Source organism: Olea europaea, chromosome 10 (genome assembly GCF_002742605.1).
Source record: "Olea europaea var. sylvestris chromosome 10, O_europaea_v1, whole genome shotgun sequence".
NCBI classification, from domain to species: Eukaryota; Viridiplantae; Streptophyta; class Magnoliopsida; order Lamiales; family Oleaceae; genus Olea; species Olea europaea.
Genome location: NC_036246.1, coordinates 27,404,729 through 27,422,809, shown reverse-complemented (window position 1 = coordinate 27,422,809; position 18,081 = coordinate 27,404,729). Strand labels below are relative to the sequence as shown.

Below are 18,081 nucleotides of genomic sequence, written 5' to 3'. Positions count from 1 at the left end.
GCAAATCAGGAACATATCTAGTCTTTTCCAAAACCAGGTTATTATTTCCTTTTACTTTCAAGGTAATTGTTCCTATTCCTTTAACCTGACATGTCATATGATTACCCATTAAAACCTTACCACCCTTTACATTATCAAACTCTGTAAACCATTTTTTGTTTGGACACATATGGTAGGTGCAGCTAGAGTCAAGAATCTACTCTTGACAAGGTGAACTGCTTACAGCCACACAGACTTCATCAATTAAGGTCTCATTATTGTAGGCTAAGGTTGCACCACCATCATCTTTAGATTGGTTTTTGAAATCACTAATTCTTTTGGGACAATTTTTGATAAAATGACCCTCATTTAGACAATATAAACACTTCTTTCCTTTAGTCTTCATTTTCATTTTATCCTTCGGATTTGTCTTTTTCTTATGTCCAGGTTTTTTGTTAAAGTTCATAGTCTTAGGATTAGATCTAGTCTTGGCCATCAAGTTCTCCCCTTTGATAGATTCTTTCCTATCACCACCATCATCTTTAGATTGGTTTTTGAAATCACTAATTCTTTTGGGACAATTTTTGATAAAATGACCCTCATTTAGACAATAGAAACACTTCTTTCCTTTAGTCTTCATTTTCATTTTATCCTCCGGATTTGTCTTTTTCTTATGTCCAGGTTTTTTGTTAAAGTTCATAGTCTTAGGATTAGATCTAGTCTTGGCCATCAAGTTCTCCCCATTGATAGATTCTTTCCTATGAGACTTTAACTCTAACTCCTTATTTCTTAAAGCATTAATAATCACATCAGTGGTTAGAGTTTCTCTCCCATATTCAATTGCATTTTTAACATTTTTATACTTATCACTAATTGAAGTTAACAAGACCACAGCCAACTGATCTTTTGAGAGTTTCTCATCACAGTCGGCTAGGTCACGGGATAGTCTATTAAATCTATCAATATTAGCCTCAAGGTCAAGAGATGAGTCAAGTTTAAAACCAAAGAACTGTTTCAGAAGATACACCTTATTTGGCATAGATTTAGTCAAGTATGTATCTTCCAACTTTTTCCACAACTCAGCAGCAGTATTAGTCTCGCCAATTTCTCTTAATACATTATTAGATAAATGCAGAAAAATTGAAATCCAGGCAGTTTCATCAAGTTCAATTTTCTTGGTTTCTTCTAAATCATCAAGCCATGTTTCATCAATGGCTTTAGCACACTTTTGTTGTAACAAAATTGTCCTCATTTTCTGGCGCTACAGACTGAAGTCTCCTTTGCCATTAAAAACATCCAATTCAAATTTTGTATTTGTCATTTTAGAAAGATTTGAATGTAGTTCCAGAATGTACAGACCAAATAGACACTTCACAGTTATTTACAACTGAAAATCAATTCAAGTATCACCACTCAAGGGACATGAATATACAGTAATCATAAGTTGTAAAGTACTTCAGTTATTTCACAGGAATTGTTCAAAGTCTAAGAGTCACAACGTGTTTTTCACAACACAAATCACATTTGAGCAGCAAGAACCAAGATTATATGCTAATCAGTATCACAGCAGTGTTAAGATCAAGACCTTTGACTTATGTCAAGGTAACCCTCAGATTCCAGAGAACTCTTAGGGTTTCTGGACAAAGGAATTACCGAGGCAGTCGCAGATCACAAGATTAAATCACAGTAGCAGCAGCTCAAAAATTTATACAATTAATTTGTAGTAGTAATCGAAAACTAGAACAATCTCACCAAATCCCTTCAATAGGGTTTCAAGAAATAACGAAGGTTAGCTAAAGCAAGTGTCACAGTTTTAGATCTACACGAGTTAGAGTCAAGAACCTCCGTCCGAAAGCTCTGATACCACTGTAAAGAGGAGGTTCCATAATATTAGATTTAATCAACAATAAAAATACAGTAATGAATGTATTAAAATACAAAATCGGAGATCTCATTAAAGGTGCCCTAAGGCAGTAACAAGATGAAGATTCGGCCAATGAATAAGATGCTTCTTCCACCATCAGACCACTGCGAGTGTTAATCACACACCAAGGCTTAGAAATTAGGATGTTTTCGCGCTCAGACCAAAGATCACCCAAGATCATAGAAGATACAATCTTCTCACTTCACAAATCGATTCACCCAAGAACACAGTACACTTTTCAGTGATAATCACTCAAGATTATAAAAACAGTTTTGAGCAAGTGTTGAAAATCAAGGAGCTCGATGATTTTCAGAGAGGAAGAAGGAGATGAACTCGAACGGCCAGAGTAAAAATGAAGAGTCTAGAAGAATGAAAAAAATATATCGAGTCTCAAACCCTAGGACTCTCTTTTATATGAGTCACCAAATGGTCAATCATCCAATGGACATGGAGTTGACACATAGCATCATCATGAGGGTCCAAAGGAGAAACACGGTTTTGCAAATTAAAAGTGCGTTTTTTAAGGGACCAGCTAACACGTTCAAAAACAGCAAATAAAAGTCAGCTGATCAACTCACACTACATCATTGTGCCACCCCCTTTCAATAACGAACACGAAGTTAGCATTCATAAGTAATTCTTAAGCTGATGGAAATGGTGATCGGTCCATTTTGGATGGAAATTGATGCTGTGGTACAGGCTTGTAGTTTTTGCTATGATTAAGAAGGTAGAATTCGGAGGATTTCTTGTACTCATTTCTTTGTATGGTAATAATCAGATTAACTGACCCAAATTTATCAGGAAAAAGCTCAATTTGTTGTTATATAGTAAATTGCTGTTACTTATTTAAAACTGACTCTTGCCTTAACTTATTATTCACTTTAGACCAATCAAAACAATTATAAGTTTTAGAACTTTGATACTTATAAGTAAACTTTTTAAGCTTTGCCAAACACGAGGAGGGGTTGAATGTTTGCTGCACGTTTCCATGACCTCTGTCTTTCTAACAAGTGTTTTTCCCCATCTATGAGTAAATTTAAATGATGTTTTTTTTGCTTTTTATCCCCATTGCAAGGTGAATCTCAAAAGAATGCGAAAAAGGCCACTAAATATCACTTCTTAGAGCACATGCATTATCAAATTCTACTGCAAAAATCTGATCCGAACAGGCATTTCAAGTGCAAAATCTTTAGACCCCTGAATGAAGTACTGGCCTCAAATAGCTTTTCATTTAACAAATAAGTATATCAAGAATATGTATAAATCCATACAAACCGACACGTACATAGTATAATCGAGCAACATTACTGTTGATACATTGAGAAATTGTCCATTAAAGATAATTCTTACGAAGAAATTGTCATGTCTATCATGTTCTCGTAGGACATGAGCTGTAGGTGAGACGTAAAGTCGAACACAGAAGCCATAACCACGGAGTGATCCATCTTCATGATCCATGTCCTAGATGATTTTATCATGGAACATTTCTACATTTTACAAGCCTTGGTATTGTCGCATATTTCTCCCTATGAAGTAAGAAAGTAACACATTAGAGAATTTCTCTGTTATCTCAAGCTCAAGGATTTCAAAGAGAACTGTGTATCAAAAATGCACTACGGTGAAAAACGAGAAAGAACACACTGATGTGATTTATCAGGAAGCAAATTTGCTCGTCTTATTAAAGAGCAAAACGTCCTGAGAATATGTTCACTTTCTAGTACGTATAGAAAATGAAGAAAAGTGAAGACTAAATTCAGACCTTTTTCCTCCGCGCCTCCAAAACTTCTTCTAGAGGAGGTCGACCTGTAAGAAGAGGGCCGTCTGATGAAAACTATTACAGGAATGTGATGCCTATGAACTTTATGCTTATGAGAACATGTAAATAGACAAGATTTTAGTTTTATCTTTTTCTTTAACATCGTGCAATGTTTTATAATCCAGGAGAAAACAAGAAAAAAATTTCCACCTGTAACTTGAAGACGATATTTAGCCCACACGCCATAAACTGCATCAGCTATGGTCGCAACCTGTCGACGTCACACTTTCTTATTATGTAGAATTTATGCGTACGAAGTCGATAAGTTTCAAAATATGGAAAAGGTATGCCAGAAACACCCACTTAAATACCAATCGAACATAAAAATTCTGCTTACCGGTTCATATTTGGTTATAGCATACACCCAGCCCAAATCGACAGCTTCATAGAGTTTTCTGAATGCCTGCATATGCACAATTCCATAACGCTAGCTCTCAATTTTCAGAAACTAGTTCTTGCTAGAGTAAGAGGAAAATTTGACCAGGTATTTAAAAACATTCTTAAGATATTACTTTCCAGCAGCATGTATCATAGTAAGAACAAAAAACGTAGAGATTTGTCAAGTTTTTAAACATTTATTCTTATAATTGTACCTCAATATCCGTCACAACGGTCCCGTCTGATTGAATTGCATGAATTCTTCCCATAACCTAACAACTATGGGAACGTTAGCAATGCATTAAAGAAACATGGACGCGTGTATGTAATTATGATCTTAATAGACAGGGAATTCTATAATGTTTGAGAAAGCTTTACGCTAACTATGAACCTTCTTTGAATAAAGTCAGTCATACTGGCTAAAAAATAGGGATTTAGAGACAGACTAATTTGGCAGAAAGTGATTGGCTATCTGTTTTAAAATTTTTCAAAGTGTCCAATCATGTTTCGAAACGTGTCTAACCTATTTTTTTACCTTGTTTTTGAGCCTGTCCCTGTAGCATTATTGTTTACCAAAACACGAATTCTTGCAAAAGACTATAAAATTATTAAATTCCAAACTGTAGAGGCAACATACGGTTTTATAATCAAGTCCTTCATTCTCCTCGGGAGTGTATTCTTCTGAACTTATGTCGACAAATTTGATTGTTCCATAACTTTTGTTCCTCTCTCTCAGCATGTTCACCTACGAGAAGTAGATAAAACTCCGGTTCAAATAACATCAAACTAACTTAAAAGTTCTCTCAAGGTAAAAATCGAGTACAATATCGGGAGAAAGGAGCATGTATGGTACATAGCACTAGTCAGAACAGAACATTAAAAAACATTAACTACTTCTTGGTACCGTTCACTACCATCTAATCGAAATCATCAAATAGGAATACCTCGCGCATACACAGTGGGCATTCCCCATCATAAAGCATTTTAATCTTCCAATTCTGTGATGATTCTTCCCCATTTTGTTTCTTGGATACTATAGGATCCACAGATGTTCCACTTACAGCCCTAATCGAATATTTTAATCCTGGGAAAAAGAGATGCGTAGATATTAAACAGATGGAATAAAGACAAAAACACTTGTAACCATGGCCATGTCAGACCCATATTCTCAGCTAGGTAACTATATGGAAACAATTTTCTACTGAAAGTAGCGCCTCCCAAACGAGGGTCATCCCCATAAGGGCTGATCCGATTCCAACTGTAACAATCACATTGGTAGGGTATAGCTTACCTTTAAAACCGGCTCGTAAGGGGACGAACTGTGCCTTAGCCCAGCGGCTTGTTATACGATTGGGATCAGCAGAGTATATGTGGCTTGTTAAACATATTTTTTTATCGACACATCTTGTAGATCACAACTTATTGCTCATTTATGAGCACTTAAAATCACTATCAAATTATTTCCCTCCCCTGAAAGGGGGGAAAAGAAAATAATAATAATAATAACAACAACAATAAACAAACAACCTGAACAGGTGAAAACAAACAAACCCAGATTCTCCTCACCAGAATATTTCAATCCGTCTAAGTTCAAACGAGCAATTGAAATTTAAGACAAAATATATAATTATTAAATCACGAGCCCAGTAAAAATATAGGTATGATGAGTAACATGTACCTGTTTGATTATGTGAAATTGGATTTAATCTTCTACGTGGGGTTGAAGCAGAAACTTTATATATCGTTTGAAGATAACAAGGAATTGTAAACAGAGATGAATTGGCTTGTCTTCCAACACGAATTGCTCCTCGTAATGCCATTTTCTTGATAATAATTTTGCTTTTCTTTCTTTTATTTGTGTCTAACGAAACGAAACTGTCGACGTGGCGAAACGTGCTTCATCAGAATGATTGGCAGTTATTAACGTTGAAAGGAAATACGTTTAGAACACCTAAAAAATTTATTTGGTGCTATTTATGTCAATATCACTTTTTACAAACGGGTCCAAGTAATGAGGCTTTGGGTTGATCAGCTTAATGGACTGTTCTCGATCCAAAGGGTCCAAAGACCTACGACGTCGTTTTAAATTATGGATTGAATAGAATGTGGGAAAAGAATAGGGACCAATTTGTAAAATGTTAAATCTTCTGACTCACTGAGTTATCATTATTCAGTTTTTCTACCCAATTATGGCATTTCAGCTGAGACTCTCTCTCTCTCTCTAAAGATATGGCTTTTTACTTAAGAAAACTGCACTCTCTACACTTCGATTGCATTCACAGGTATATACATACGCGTTACGTAATGCATATATTATTCTGTGTAGACTGTGGTTTATGCTAATCGTTTATTATATATGCGTTTTTAACGTGGTAATGGATTTATTTATTTATTTGTGGAATTTACCGCAGAAACCTGTGATTCGTTAATGTTATCATGGCGTGGATTTCATATCGAACCTGGAACTCGTGAGATGTGAGTATTAGAGTTTTTCTCTTTCCGTTTGACTGATTTTATTATTATTTATTATTATTATTATTATTATTATTATTATTATTATTATTATTATTATTATTATTATTATCTAGAATAAGTTTTACGTGCTTCGAATAAGCTTTATTTATTTATTTTATCTAATTTCATAAGTTATAGTCGTTCAGATCTGAACATATATATCAACTTAATGAACAGAATTGTTTTTTGAGTAGTCTGAAGAGAAGGAGGATTGCTAATTTGATATATGGATTTCTTGTAAATTTGATTGCTGCATGTTATGTTCATTTGAGATAAATGATGTTTTTTGTTAAATTGATCAGGCGATAATGAGACTAATCAAGTTGTAGGCTTCTTATATAATTTTCTTGCTTAGCTGGACAGGGGTTTTGAATTTAAGAGCTAGATTGCATTTTGTGGATTGAAAATCTAGCTATGAAATTGTAGTCAGAAAATTTCAGATTTTGAAGTCAAATTTGAATTTATTTATTTTTTCTAATTTTTCTTACTGAAGTTCCTCTATGCAATGCTGGAAACATAAATTTGGGTTTTTTTTTTAACAATTCCATTTACAAAGGTTACTTGTCAATGTACTTCATCACATTTAAGACCTTGTTTTTTTTTTTTTAAAAAAATAAAAAATTACTTCCCATCTATGGAGATCAATGAGATACCTTAACAGGAAGCATAGTGTTTCTTATGCTTAAGGACTCGAGCATTAGGCAAGGCCTTCATTGCCCCAGTTGATGTAGGCAAATTCCGTTGATGAGGTTTTCCATAATCATTTTCCTTTTATTCATTTACATTTTTGTGGGAATGTGGTAAGCAGAGATGGCAATGGGGCAGGTCGAAATTTTCTTGCCCCATACCCGGCCCATTAACCGTTTAAGGTGGGGTGAGTCGGGGGGCAGGGTGGGGCGTTTGCCCCGTTTATGTACCCTTCTTTTAAGTTTTTGATAATTTATTTTATTGCTCCCATTTATTAAAGTGAGACAATAATGTAGTTATTAAATTTTTTAATTAATTAATTAATTTTTAAAAGTTAAATTATTAGAATATATTTGATAAACTAAGGGCCTTATTGTTTATCATAGATTCATATTCCTTAGATAATCTTATCGTCATTTTCTATTAGAATTAATGAAATTTTGGTGGAGATTTCCATTTAAATTATCGAATTCTTAAAAAATCCGTCATACACCATTGTAGAAATTAAAGAAAAATAAATAAATGAAACTATTAAATGGAATGGGTTGATTTTAAATAAATAGCCCATTTAATTTCATTAAAGCATAAAATTCTACCAAGTAAATGAAACCTCACATCCATACAGCCTTTAATTATTGAGTCACTCAAATGGAACTAAGCTGGGATGATTCATTAACTGCGAGTCTTGTAATGACAAAGCCAAGACCATGCAAGAAATGTTGTCCATTAGGCCCCTAGAGCAGGGCCTGACAAGACCAGCTGAAGGGGCGGGACGGGCTTATATGTTTAACAAGTACTCGCCTCGTCCCCAACCTGATTACCTGATTAAGCAGGCCTCGTGGGTATTGGATATGACGGATTTTTTTGCCACCCTAGGCAAGCTTGCTCCAATAAGTTGGGAAAATTGGAATAATCTATTTGATCTCAGGACGTCAAAGTTTAGAGATGCACCACTTGACTATGAACATTATAATTTAGTTTATATTGATGTACATGGCATTGTTTTAACCCCTCAATCTCCTACATAATCATAATCATAATCATAATCATAATCATTATCTGCCTTGGCAAACTTCTTATTAACCTCTTATAGTGTTCATTTATATAAAGATTTGTGGTTTGCTCCTTTAATCTTTTTTCATTAGTTTTCTGCTCTATTGGCTCATTTGTTAATGAAGATAAACTTTATTAGTTGATGGTCAGCATGATATATTTTTTTTAAACTTTATTTATTTATTTATTTATTTTTTGCTGTTAAAATCAGTCTCAAAACTTCATATGTAGCATCTGAACATATATTTGCTGCACGATTCTTCTGGGTGGTGACATATCAAAGGATAGTCCATCCACAGGTCCTTTCCACCCAGATGATCATACAAATTAGGTATGAAGCATTTCAGAGAATTTTTTTGTCAGTTGAAAGGATCTTGTTTGAACCTATTGCATGGCTCTAATTGTATTCATGGGAACGTTCATGTTCCAAGCCTTAGTAGATATTATTTATTCTTCTCTCTGTCTCTCTGTGGAATTAAATGAACATATCTGGAGAAGTGTGGCAGGTGTACTTGATTTTTCTTCATAGACACCTTTGTCTTTATGTTCATGAACTCAAGTAGGTGATTTCTTGTCCTCTTGCATTGGTTCTGAAATAAGCTTATTGTCTTCCAGCTCTTAGCTGAGGATCCAGCACTAAAGCGCTTCAAATCACATAAGACAAGCGTTCGGCGATTAAAAGTAGTAGGAGATGCTCTTACAGTGCTAGTTGTAGCTGGTATGCCAATCTCTTCACCACAAATTATAATTGATTCTATCAACTTTATATTTGCTCAATGACTAACAGGGGTGCAATACAAAACCTAGTGGGGTGTCATGTGATCATTTTTGTTTAGCTAATTTCTGTTTATTGCTAATAGACCTGCAACACATAAAACCTAAGAGCTGTGGGGTAAAAGAGCCATAAAATGCATTGTGGATGTTGGGAATTGGGATGACCTATATTCTTTGAGTTGGTATAAGAATAATCTGATTATTCACTTGATTTATTGACTGGTGATCTATTGACTGGTTAGTTAGGAAATCAAGAATGACAATAATGAACAGTTCATATAATCTCTGCATATGTTAGTAAAGGTTCATATCACCACTTAGGGCTTGTATCTGATTGTTTATTCTGGACGGTGACATTTAGAGAGACTTTCTTTGCTGGAATCTTAGGTGATGTAGAAATACATTGTCTGTTATATAAGTCTGTCACAAATAAATTCAACTTCTCTTCTCTTCCATGCAATCTTGTTTCACTGGGATACTTGTCTTTTACTCTATTCTATCAAGGATTAATCCCGCTGTTACTTGTATTGCTCGTCTCCCTTATTACCATTAGGTCATGGCTGAAGTGAAACGTGAATACTGGGTCACACATCTGATAGTTGAATATATCTGTGGAAGGCCAAGAGCTTCTATGTCTTGCACTGTCCTGTCCAGTTTCTGCAACAGTCGGACTTCTGTTCTGTTGTGTTCTATCATGTTTGAGAATGATGTTTCATATTACTTTCCCAAGAGGCACAATTGTGTCTCTAGTCGCACCTTCAAATGACATTTTGGAATTTTTTTTTCATTTTTGGGGTTCGTGACGAGGCATAGATTTGACTGATAGATTACTTTCAACTTGTTTACTATGTGAATGAACATGATATACTTTTTAGGACTGGTTTGTTTGCAGTATTTGTTAGGATTGGACAGTAAAATTGACAAAATTCAACCTTTTCTTCTCTGCTACTGTTCCTAACTGTACAATCAACTCTACCAAAGAAGCCATTAAGGTCAAATTTCTCGTTATTAATAAACTGGTTTCTACCTTGCTATCCTTCACCTTTGTTACAGGATGCTGCTACGAGATTTATATTAAAGCGGAAATTCGAGAAGAAGCCTGTAATCAAGCGAAAGAGAGTGCATAACTTTGGAAGCCCCAACATTAACACCGTTTTCCATCCTCTAAAGAGGGGGATAGATTTTTCGCCTATAGGTGTTCCACGCTGTCATGCAAAATATTAACTGAGCAAGGGAAATGGACATTATGATGATATGGTACAACAGACATTTTTCCGGGACCCTAATGATTGACGGACACAGAGACTTTGAGTTAGTGGGACACGATCAAATTGTTTATCTTAATATGGTCAACCTTGTTAAGAGGAGTAGTTTAAGATCTTTTTAAATTGGTCAATATTTCGGTATTTAACCGATGTGAAATTTTTATCCCGTGAATCAGCCGAAAAAAGAGGACCAGATTCTACAGCAGAATTATGCACATCAGCACCTACCTATACTGCCAAGAAAAGAGGTTCAGATTAGGATAAGATTCTAGTACAGAATTATCTCAACTTTCTTTTGAATTAGAGTGGAATATTGTAACAATATATGCTAGTCAGTCTCCTAAGGTAACTCAGTTCAGTTGGTGTAAATGTCTATATAAACTTATTCAATGCATACGTTTGGGATTAAGCCAAACAATTCAAAGTCTGTGTGCTTCTTCAATAAAGTTTTACACAAATTTGCATAAAAGTGACAGGGGATTGGGGGGCAATACTTGACAGCATTTAAAAGGAAAGATTAACAAACGCACGGCATTATTACAATTTTAATAAATCACATATTCACAAATCATAAACCTCAAATCATAAATTATCACAAATCAAGAACCCCAAATCACAATAATAAATCTGTAAATCACCAATCAATAAATTTTATTATCTTAATTGTATATCTAGATCCAACCGATGTTAATCCATACACCAGAGTAAAACAAGATATCGGCAAATACGAACATAAGATTCCCAAACACTCAATAAAACAATCTCCAAGCAGTATGTCACAAATTCCTTCAACAGGTTTTCAAACCCATTTGTCGGCCTCCCCACTCCAGTAAAGACTTCTAAAGAAAAGAAAAATATCTCTAAGAGACACCATACCATTGGAAAAAGCTTTATTCTTCAAGAAATCTACATGAAGCCTAATGGGGGTAGGGGCTTCGCTTTGTTGATTGGGGGCGCACAGCGGAAGGTAAAAATTGGTTTTGTCTGTGATATGTTAAATTGTTAAGGAGGCAATCATTACAATACAAAGTTTCAAGCCTTTGGATATGGGCCGATTTATAGAAAAAAAAAGCCCAAAGTAAGAAGTCCACAATTTTTTTAAAAAAAAATGAAAGCCTAAAACCATTTTCCTATTTCAAGCTTCCGGTAGCTTCAACATTCAACAATGATGACTGGATTGTAATTGCATGGGTTCATATTAAATTTAAAAAAAGAAAAATTCAAACCTTGGTGGGTCATGTGACCCACCAGGACCCACCGTGGGTCCGCCCCTGACCCCAATGGCTAGTGATTTTGAAAATAAAGTAGGTTGATATTTTCAAGCAACTCATTGAATTAGCAAACTGTAATGGCAGTTGAGTGGAGCTTGAACTAGTTTTCCAATTTTTATTCAAGTACTTTAGACGAATTCGTTGGTGGTATATCCGAGATAATGTTTGTTATGCTGTACGGGACATGAATGAATAATCTAATGAGCAAAATTTTAGGCTCTTTTTCATTTTTAATTGTGTGAAGTGCTATTTCATCCATATTATTAGTGTTGGATCCTTTCATGGGGCCAGCATTAATCGTTAGCAGTTTCTGTTCATTTTTAGTTCACTCATTCAACTTGCAGATACTATTCTACAATATTTAATAAAATTAAGAGATGAATAAAATTAAACTTTTGAACCGTAAAGTATTCGATAATAGGCCCCTCGAGGAGATTAATTAAAGGGTTATTAGTAGAAAACGTCCTTACCTTTTAATATTATTGTGCAAAACATCAATACCTTTTTTTTTTTTTTACCCTACTTTTACCTTTCATCGCTGAAAAGTTTTTTTCATCCTATTTCTCAATTAAAAAATGTAAAATAACAAATATACCCTCTTATTTAAATAAAATAAATAAAAATTAAAGAACACATTGTAATTATACACCCAAACTTTTTAAAAAACTGTAAATGATCTCAAATAAATTACTATAAGGAAAATTATAACAAAACGTTTATACCTTTCAATATTATTGTGCAAAACGTTCATACTTTTCATTTTTTTTTTTTGACATTTTCACTATTATTTTTACGTTTCATTGCGGGAATTATCATTTTTATCCATTTTTTAAAATTAAAAACTATAAAATGACGAATATACCCTCTTATTTAAATAAAACAAAAATAAAGAACTAATTACAACTATTCTTCCAAATTTTTCAAAAAAATCACTTTCTTTTTTTTAATTATTTATTTGGAATTTACTTCTACCTTTTTTGAAAATTTGGGAGTGTAGTTGCAATTTGGTCTTTATTTTTCTTTTATTTAAATAGGAGGGTATATTCATCATTTTATAATTTTTTATTGAGAACATAAATGAAAATAATGATTTTTACAATATAATATAAAAATAAGGGTGAAAATGCTAAAAAATGAAATGTATGGACGTTTTACATAATAATATTAAAAAATTGAGAGTATAATTGTAATTTGTTCTTTAATTTTTCTTTTCTTTTTTGTTTAATTTTAATAGGAGGGCATATTTATCATTTTATATTGTTTAATTGAAAAATTAGATGAAAATGACATTTTTAAATGTGAAACTAGGAATAAAAATATCAAAAAATGAAAGGTAAGAAATTTTTGCACAATAAACGGTTTGTACTAATTACACATTTATTAAACTATTTTAACACAAGTCATATAGAGGTCATAAATGTGGCTGGTCTTCTGAACTAAAACAAAGGGAGGGAAATTAATGAAATAAAAATATTTAAACTGCCAAAGTAACTTTTTCATGAATATAAAACAAAAAGCAAGTGCTATTCAAGAATTTGAAAAGCATTATGAGTTGTACATTATTCAAGCGCCCGCCCTACCTTAGCTACCTATGCGTCTCACATGATGTGGTGACAAAAATAAAATTAAAATCACACCTAATCATGACTAAGCTTGACTTTTTCAAAAATGAAAATGGCAGTTATTTTTCACCCATTTAAAACAAGTATACAAAATTATTTACTTTCACTTTCAAAAAATATGGAAAAAGAATTATTCTGATTCTTGATTTGGTTACTATTTTATGAAATTATTGTTGATATTTGAATATTTATACCGTAATAGAATCCTAAATAATGCATGACAACTTAGAAAATTTTGTATTAAGTTCCTATTTGATAGAAATTATAATTTAAATTTTTATCAAAATCAAAGTTAAAAATTTATTTTAACAAAATATTTCATGGGACTTACAATTTTTCAACGCAATTCAACTTTAATTTATATTTTAAATTTAGATTTGGCCATCCTTGTACAAATGCGTTTTCATCTTAGAGCGGAAAAAGAAAATAAAAATTATCTGGTTGTCACTTGACCAATGCTTACATTTTCATCTTGTACATGTTGCAATGTGTTAAATATTTCATACATCAACAAGGCATAATTATGTACGAAATTATTATTTCAAAATTAAATATTACATATAACATTATCATAAGAAAATTACACAACAATTCTAAAGCAGAAATATACATAGTTACAAAAAATGAGTCAAAATTAAGCTTTCCAATAATTAACGGTTGAATTTGTCTAAACTTGAAACTATAGAGTCTTTTTACCACAATTGAAAAATGGTAAACATTTGAAAAAACGAAAGAAAGAAAAAAAAATCATTGGTTAGTTTATTTATTTTATATTACTAAATGCCCTTAATGTGGACAGCTAAATTTTGTCAAATTTGTCAAAGGTGGCTTCTTGGCTGTGCTGTGATGAACACATGGTAATCTGCACTACTACTCTGACTGGCTGACCTGTAAAAACTCAAAAACAAAACCCTTTTCAGAAGAAAGAGAAATCAGTTGTCTTGCATCAATTTCTGTAAAAACTGATTTTGATTTGCGGATTTTTGGGTATTTTCAAGAATCAAGATCTAAGCACAGAGAAAGGGATATGGCAACTTTTGCAGGGACAACCCAAAAATGTAAGGCCTGTGAAAAGACTGTGTATTTGGTGGATCAACTTGCTGCTGACAACAAGGTTTATCACAAAGCTTGTTTTAGATGCCACCACTGTAAGGGTACCCTCAAGGTCTGATTTTTCACTTCTTTGCTTTTATATTGAACTTTACTTGCATATAATTATATAAATAGAGATATATAGATACATATACACACAACTTGGTACGTGTACAGATTATGTTGTTTCTCGAACTGTTATTGTTTGAATGAATTAATCAGTCATCGGTTGAAGGATTGGGATTGATTGTTGATGTCAATGGCTGCTTGGTTCTTGATTGTTGGAATTCTGATTTTCCCAGTATATAAGATTGGATATTGGATGTTGATTCTTCTTAATGTGGGTAATTAATACAACGGTTTCCTATAATTTGATTATAAGTCAATTTCATATGCTGTTTCTCGACTGAACTGTTCGACCGGAAGGTATCTTGTGTTAGGTGTTTCAATTTGAATGCTAGTAGTTTTAATCAAATGGATTTAACTATGTTTGTTTTGATTTTCCCAGTATATAAGATTGGATATTGGATGTTTATTCTTCTTAATGTGGGTAATTAATACGAGGGTTTCCTATAATTTGATTATAAGTCAAATTCATATGCTGTTTCTCGACTGAACTGTTCGACCGGATGGTATCTTGTGTGTTTCAATTTAAATGCAAGTAGTTTTAATCAAATGGATTTAACTATATTGGACGACAAAGACAAAGGCATTCGTCTATTAGTATTTGATTTCTCATAAGGATCCTCCATTATTAGTATTTGATTTTCCAAACTGTTGTACACTTTAGCAGTAAATTATGGTTCCAATTCATACTGTACGGTCAAGAAGCAAACTGTTCTCCAGGATGTGATGTGTAATTCCAAGAAACTGTATTTTTTGTCAATAACAGTACATGGATCTCTAGATTGCTCACGGATGTTTTTGAAGAAGCAAACTAGCTGCTTGAACTTTGAAATGACAAGCACAAGGTTTCTCTCTGAGGAATTGGCGATTTGTCTCCTAGCAAACAAAGTTTTCTGCCATATTCTTCTTTTATATCCATTGTTTTTTCTGGAGGTCCATTTCTACTATAGACTACACTGTCCGAGAACATCACATGCACTATCTTTCTTATGTGAAGTGTATACAGTATACATCAACATGAGGGAATGTATTATGTTTACAAACTATACTCAGTTGACTACTTGGCTATGATGTTTTGATTGCAAGGTGAAATAGGCCATTTATTCCACCGTTATATGAAAGAATCCATAAGCCAACTGCATTCATGTGACAAAAGCATCTTCATCTCTCCTGGAATTCTTGTATTAGCAGGCCTCTATGGGCTTTCTTCTATTAAATTTCGTGTTAGTTTCTTCCACTAAGTTGAAGTTTATAACTCCATATGTATTTGTGTACCTCTCCCTCTCAGTATCACACATCTGAAAAGGATTCAGTAGACTAAAATGAACTAGTAAGTTTATGTTTCTGAACTTTAATATTTGAATTCCTCGGCTAAGCTTCTAAAAACGTTCATCATTTTGCTTGAACATCAATCAATGACTATTGACTGTTCATGATTAGCAACTAAAGATACTATTTCTAGGACAACACTGTGAATGGTTCATAAAATGGGTGGACTAATCTTGAAGAAAATATTGTTTATTTTGCCTATAATTGGTTTTAGCGAGTCATTTCTACATGGTTTATGTGATTTGATGTTTATGTCTAGCTAGCCAATTTTCATAAGGAAAGACCATATTATCCTTTCTGTCCATAGATATCTGATGTTCTACACTGCCCTCATTGCAATTATTTGATCTCATATAAGTGAAGTTACTTGAGTGAAAAATTGATGAAGAACTAACCTTCATTTCGCTCTGTAACTTGTGGGACATAAAAGCCCAGATGATCTTATGGTTTACGTTCTCCCTGTTTCCTCTATGCAATCCGTCTTCCGTGTTATATTGGCATATTTAATAAGTTTCTGTCGAGATAACCTTTTTGACCTTCACTTCATTCTCTTTTCTGCAGCTGAGTAATTACTGTTCCTATGAAGGAGTTCTATACTGCAAACCTCACTTTGATCAACTTTTCAAAATGACTGGCAGCTTAGATAAGAGTTTTGAAGGTCGTAGAACCATTGAGTTAATTCTAACCAATTCACATTTTCTGATTTTTTGTGCTTTGGCTAATCCATTTCTATACATTATTTACAGGGGCACCTAAAACTGCTAGGGCTGACCGATCCACTGAGCAGAGCCATACAAGTAGCAAAGTTTCAAGTATGTTTGGAGGAACTCAGGATAAATGTGTTGCTTGCAAGAAAACTGTTTACCCCCTTGAAAAGGTACTCGTAATAAAAAGAACATGCAATAGACACAGATTGGCTAGAATGGATATGAAATGATGAATATTATAGGGAGTTAGCAATCATCAAATTTTAACATAAGAACACCATCCTAGTTGCTTTGGATCATCCTAGTGCTAAAAGGATTCATGTAGCCTACACCAAATTTTTTGATAACATGTTTGACAAAGCTTAGATGGTTCATTTGTAATTAAGCCTCGTGTTTGTCTCCCTTTAAAACAGAACTTTTAATTCTCATACTTATTTTTAACTACACATTCAAGCAATAAAATATATAGCACATAAACCAATGACATTTCCCTACATTTTAATCACACATTCTCTAAAAATTCACTATTCAAAACATTTTTTCAAAATAATGATCATCAAACAAGGGCTAAATAAGTAAGCTTTAAAATAACTGTTTAAAGTTGGAAATAGGCAAGTTATTTATTTTGATAGTAAGTTAATAGTTACTTTCAATGTGTAAGTAATTCTTTTAACTTAAAAATAAGAAAAAACAAGTTATACAAACATGTTTATTGTTTGCATTCCAAGCATCCATCATAGGAACATTTTTCATTCTTCCTCGAGTTTCTGTGAATCGGTTTAAAGCCTCTGATCGATAAAAATTTCATAGGTGGCTGTTGATGGAACTTCATACCATAGGGCTTGTTTCAAGTGTAGCCACGGGGGCTGCGTTATAAGTCCATCAAACTATGTAGCCCACGAGCACCAACTTTACTGCAGGCACCATCATACTCAGCTTTTCAAGCAAAAAGGCAACTTCAGCCAACTGGACAAGCATGAACAAGCTAAAGAGGAAAACGGGACGGACTAAATCGATACTAAGAACCCTGTGTTGTTGCGATAACTGCAGATCGAGAAATGTGGTTTCCTAAGACGAATTCAGACTCAACTGTTAACGGGATGCAACTACAGAAAAAAACTTTGACTGTTTGAGAGTAATTTCTGATTGTTGCTGATTTGAATTGTCTGTATTATGTTATCAATTATCATACTGAGTCAGTTTTTGCCTTAAACTGTGTGTAGAGTGATATATTTGCCATGCTCTTGTTTGAAGCTTGAAATTGGGTTTTGTGACATGGGAATCTGCTTTATTTGAGTACTTGTTTTCATCCTCTTTATCACTTGGAAAGACCTGCTAAATGCCCTCCAAATTTTATTTTTTTTGTCGTTAATGTGGTTGTTCTTGATGCACCATTTCCATGGAATGGGAACGAATATAGCATCTTTGGTACACTTAGGGCATGTTTATGTAGATGTTGTGAAAAAGTATGTTTTGGAGAATATGTAATTAAAAAGTAGGGAATAGTTATAGATTTACATGTAAATTATTTTATTAGGAGAATG

General features: G+C 33.5%; 2 protein-coding genes and 1 long non-coding RNA gene across 6 annotated transcripts; 2 read left to right on the top strand and 1 right to left on the bottom strand.

The window, feature by feature from the left end:
- Positions 1-3,091: 3,091 nt before the first annotated feature.
- On the bottom strand, positions 3,092-5,937 carry LOC111401690 (uncharacterized protein At5g50100, mitochondrial-like). The gene is made up of 8 exons (XM_023029549.1): positions 5,776-5,937; positions 5,042-5,181; positions 4,735-4,842; positions 4,313-4,369; positions 4,057-4,122; positions 3,870-3,930; positions 3,663-3,706; positions 3,092-3,429 (listed from the first exon to the last, which is right to left on the bottom strand). Exons 1-8 carry the CDS (start codon positions 5,915-5,917, stop codon positions 3,391-3,393), a joined length of 657 nt encoding a protein of 218 aa, XP_022885317.1. The 5' UTR covers positions 5,918-5,937; the 3' UTR covers positions 3,092-3,390.
- Positions 5,938-6,229: 292 nt separating this feature from the next.
- LOC111401689 lies at positions 6,230-10,817 on the top strand. Of its 4 annotated transcripts, none has more exons than XR_002704081.1 (4): positions 6,230-6,379; positions 6,509-6,572; positions 8,563-8,682; positions 8,967-10,817. It is a non-coding gene; the product is annotated as an uncharacterized LOC111401689 (long non-coding RNA). The 4 variants fall into 4 exon arrangements; XR_002704080.1 differs by lacking the exon at positions 8,563-8,682 and having other exon boundaries at positions 6,258-6,379; positions 8,967-9,069; positions 9,679-10,817; XR_002704079.1 differs by lacking the exon at positions 8,563-8,682 and having other exon boundaries at positions 6,265-6,379; positions 8,967-9,069; positions 10,179-10,817.
- A 3,276-nt stretch (positions 10,818-14,093) lies between these two features.
- Positions 14,094-17,858, top strand: LOC111401688 (LIM domain-containing protein WLIM1-like). The gene is made up of 4 exons (XM_023029547.1): positions 14,094-14,448; positions 16,392-16,488; positions 16,577-16,707; positions 17,348-17,858. Exons 1-4 carry the CDS (start codon positions 14,311-14,313, stop codon positions 17,546-17,548), a joined length of 567 nt encoding a protein of 188 aa, XP_022885315.1. The 5' UTR covers positions 14,094-14,310; the 3' UTR covers positions 17,549-17,858.
- The last annotated feature ends 223 nt before the right edge of the window (positions 17,859-18,081 follow it).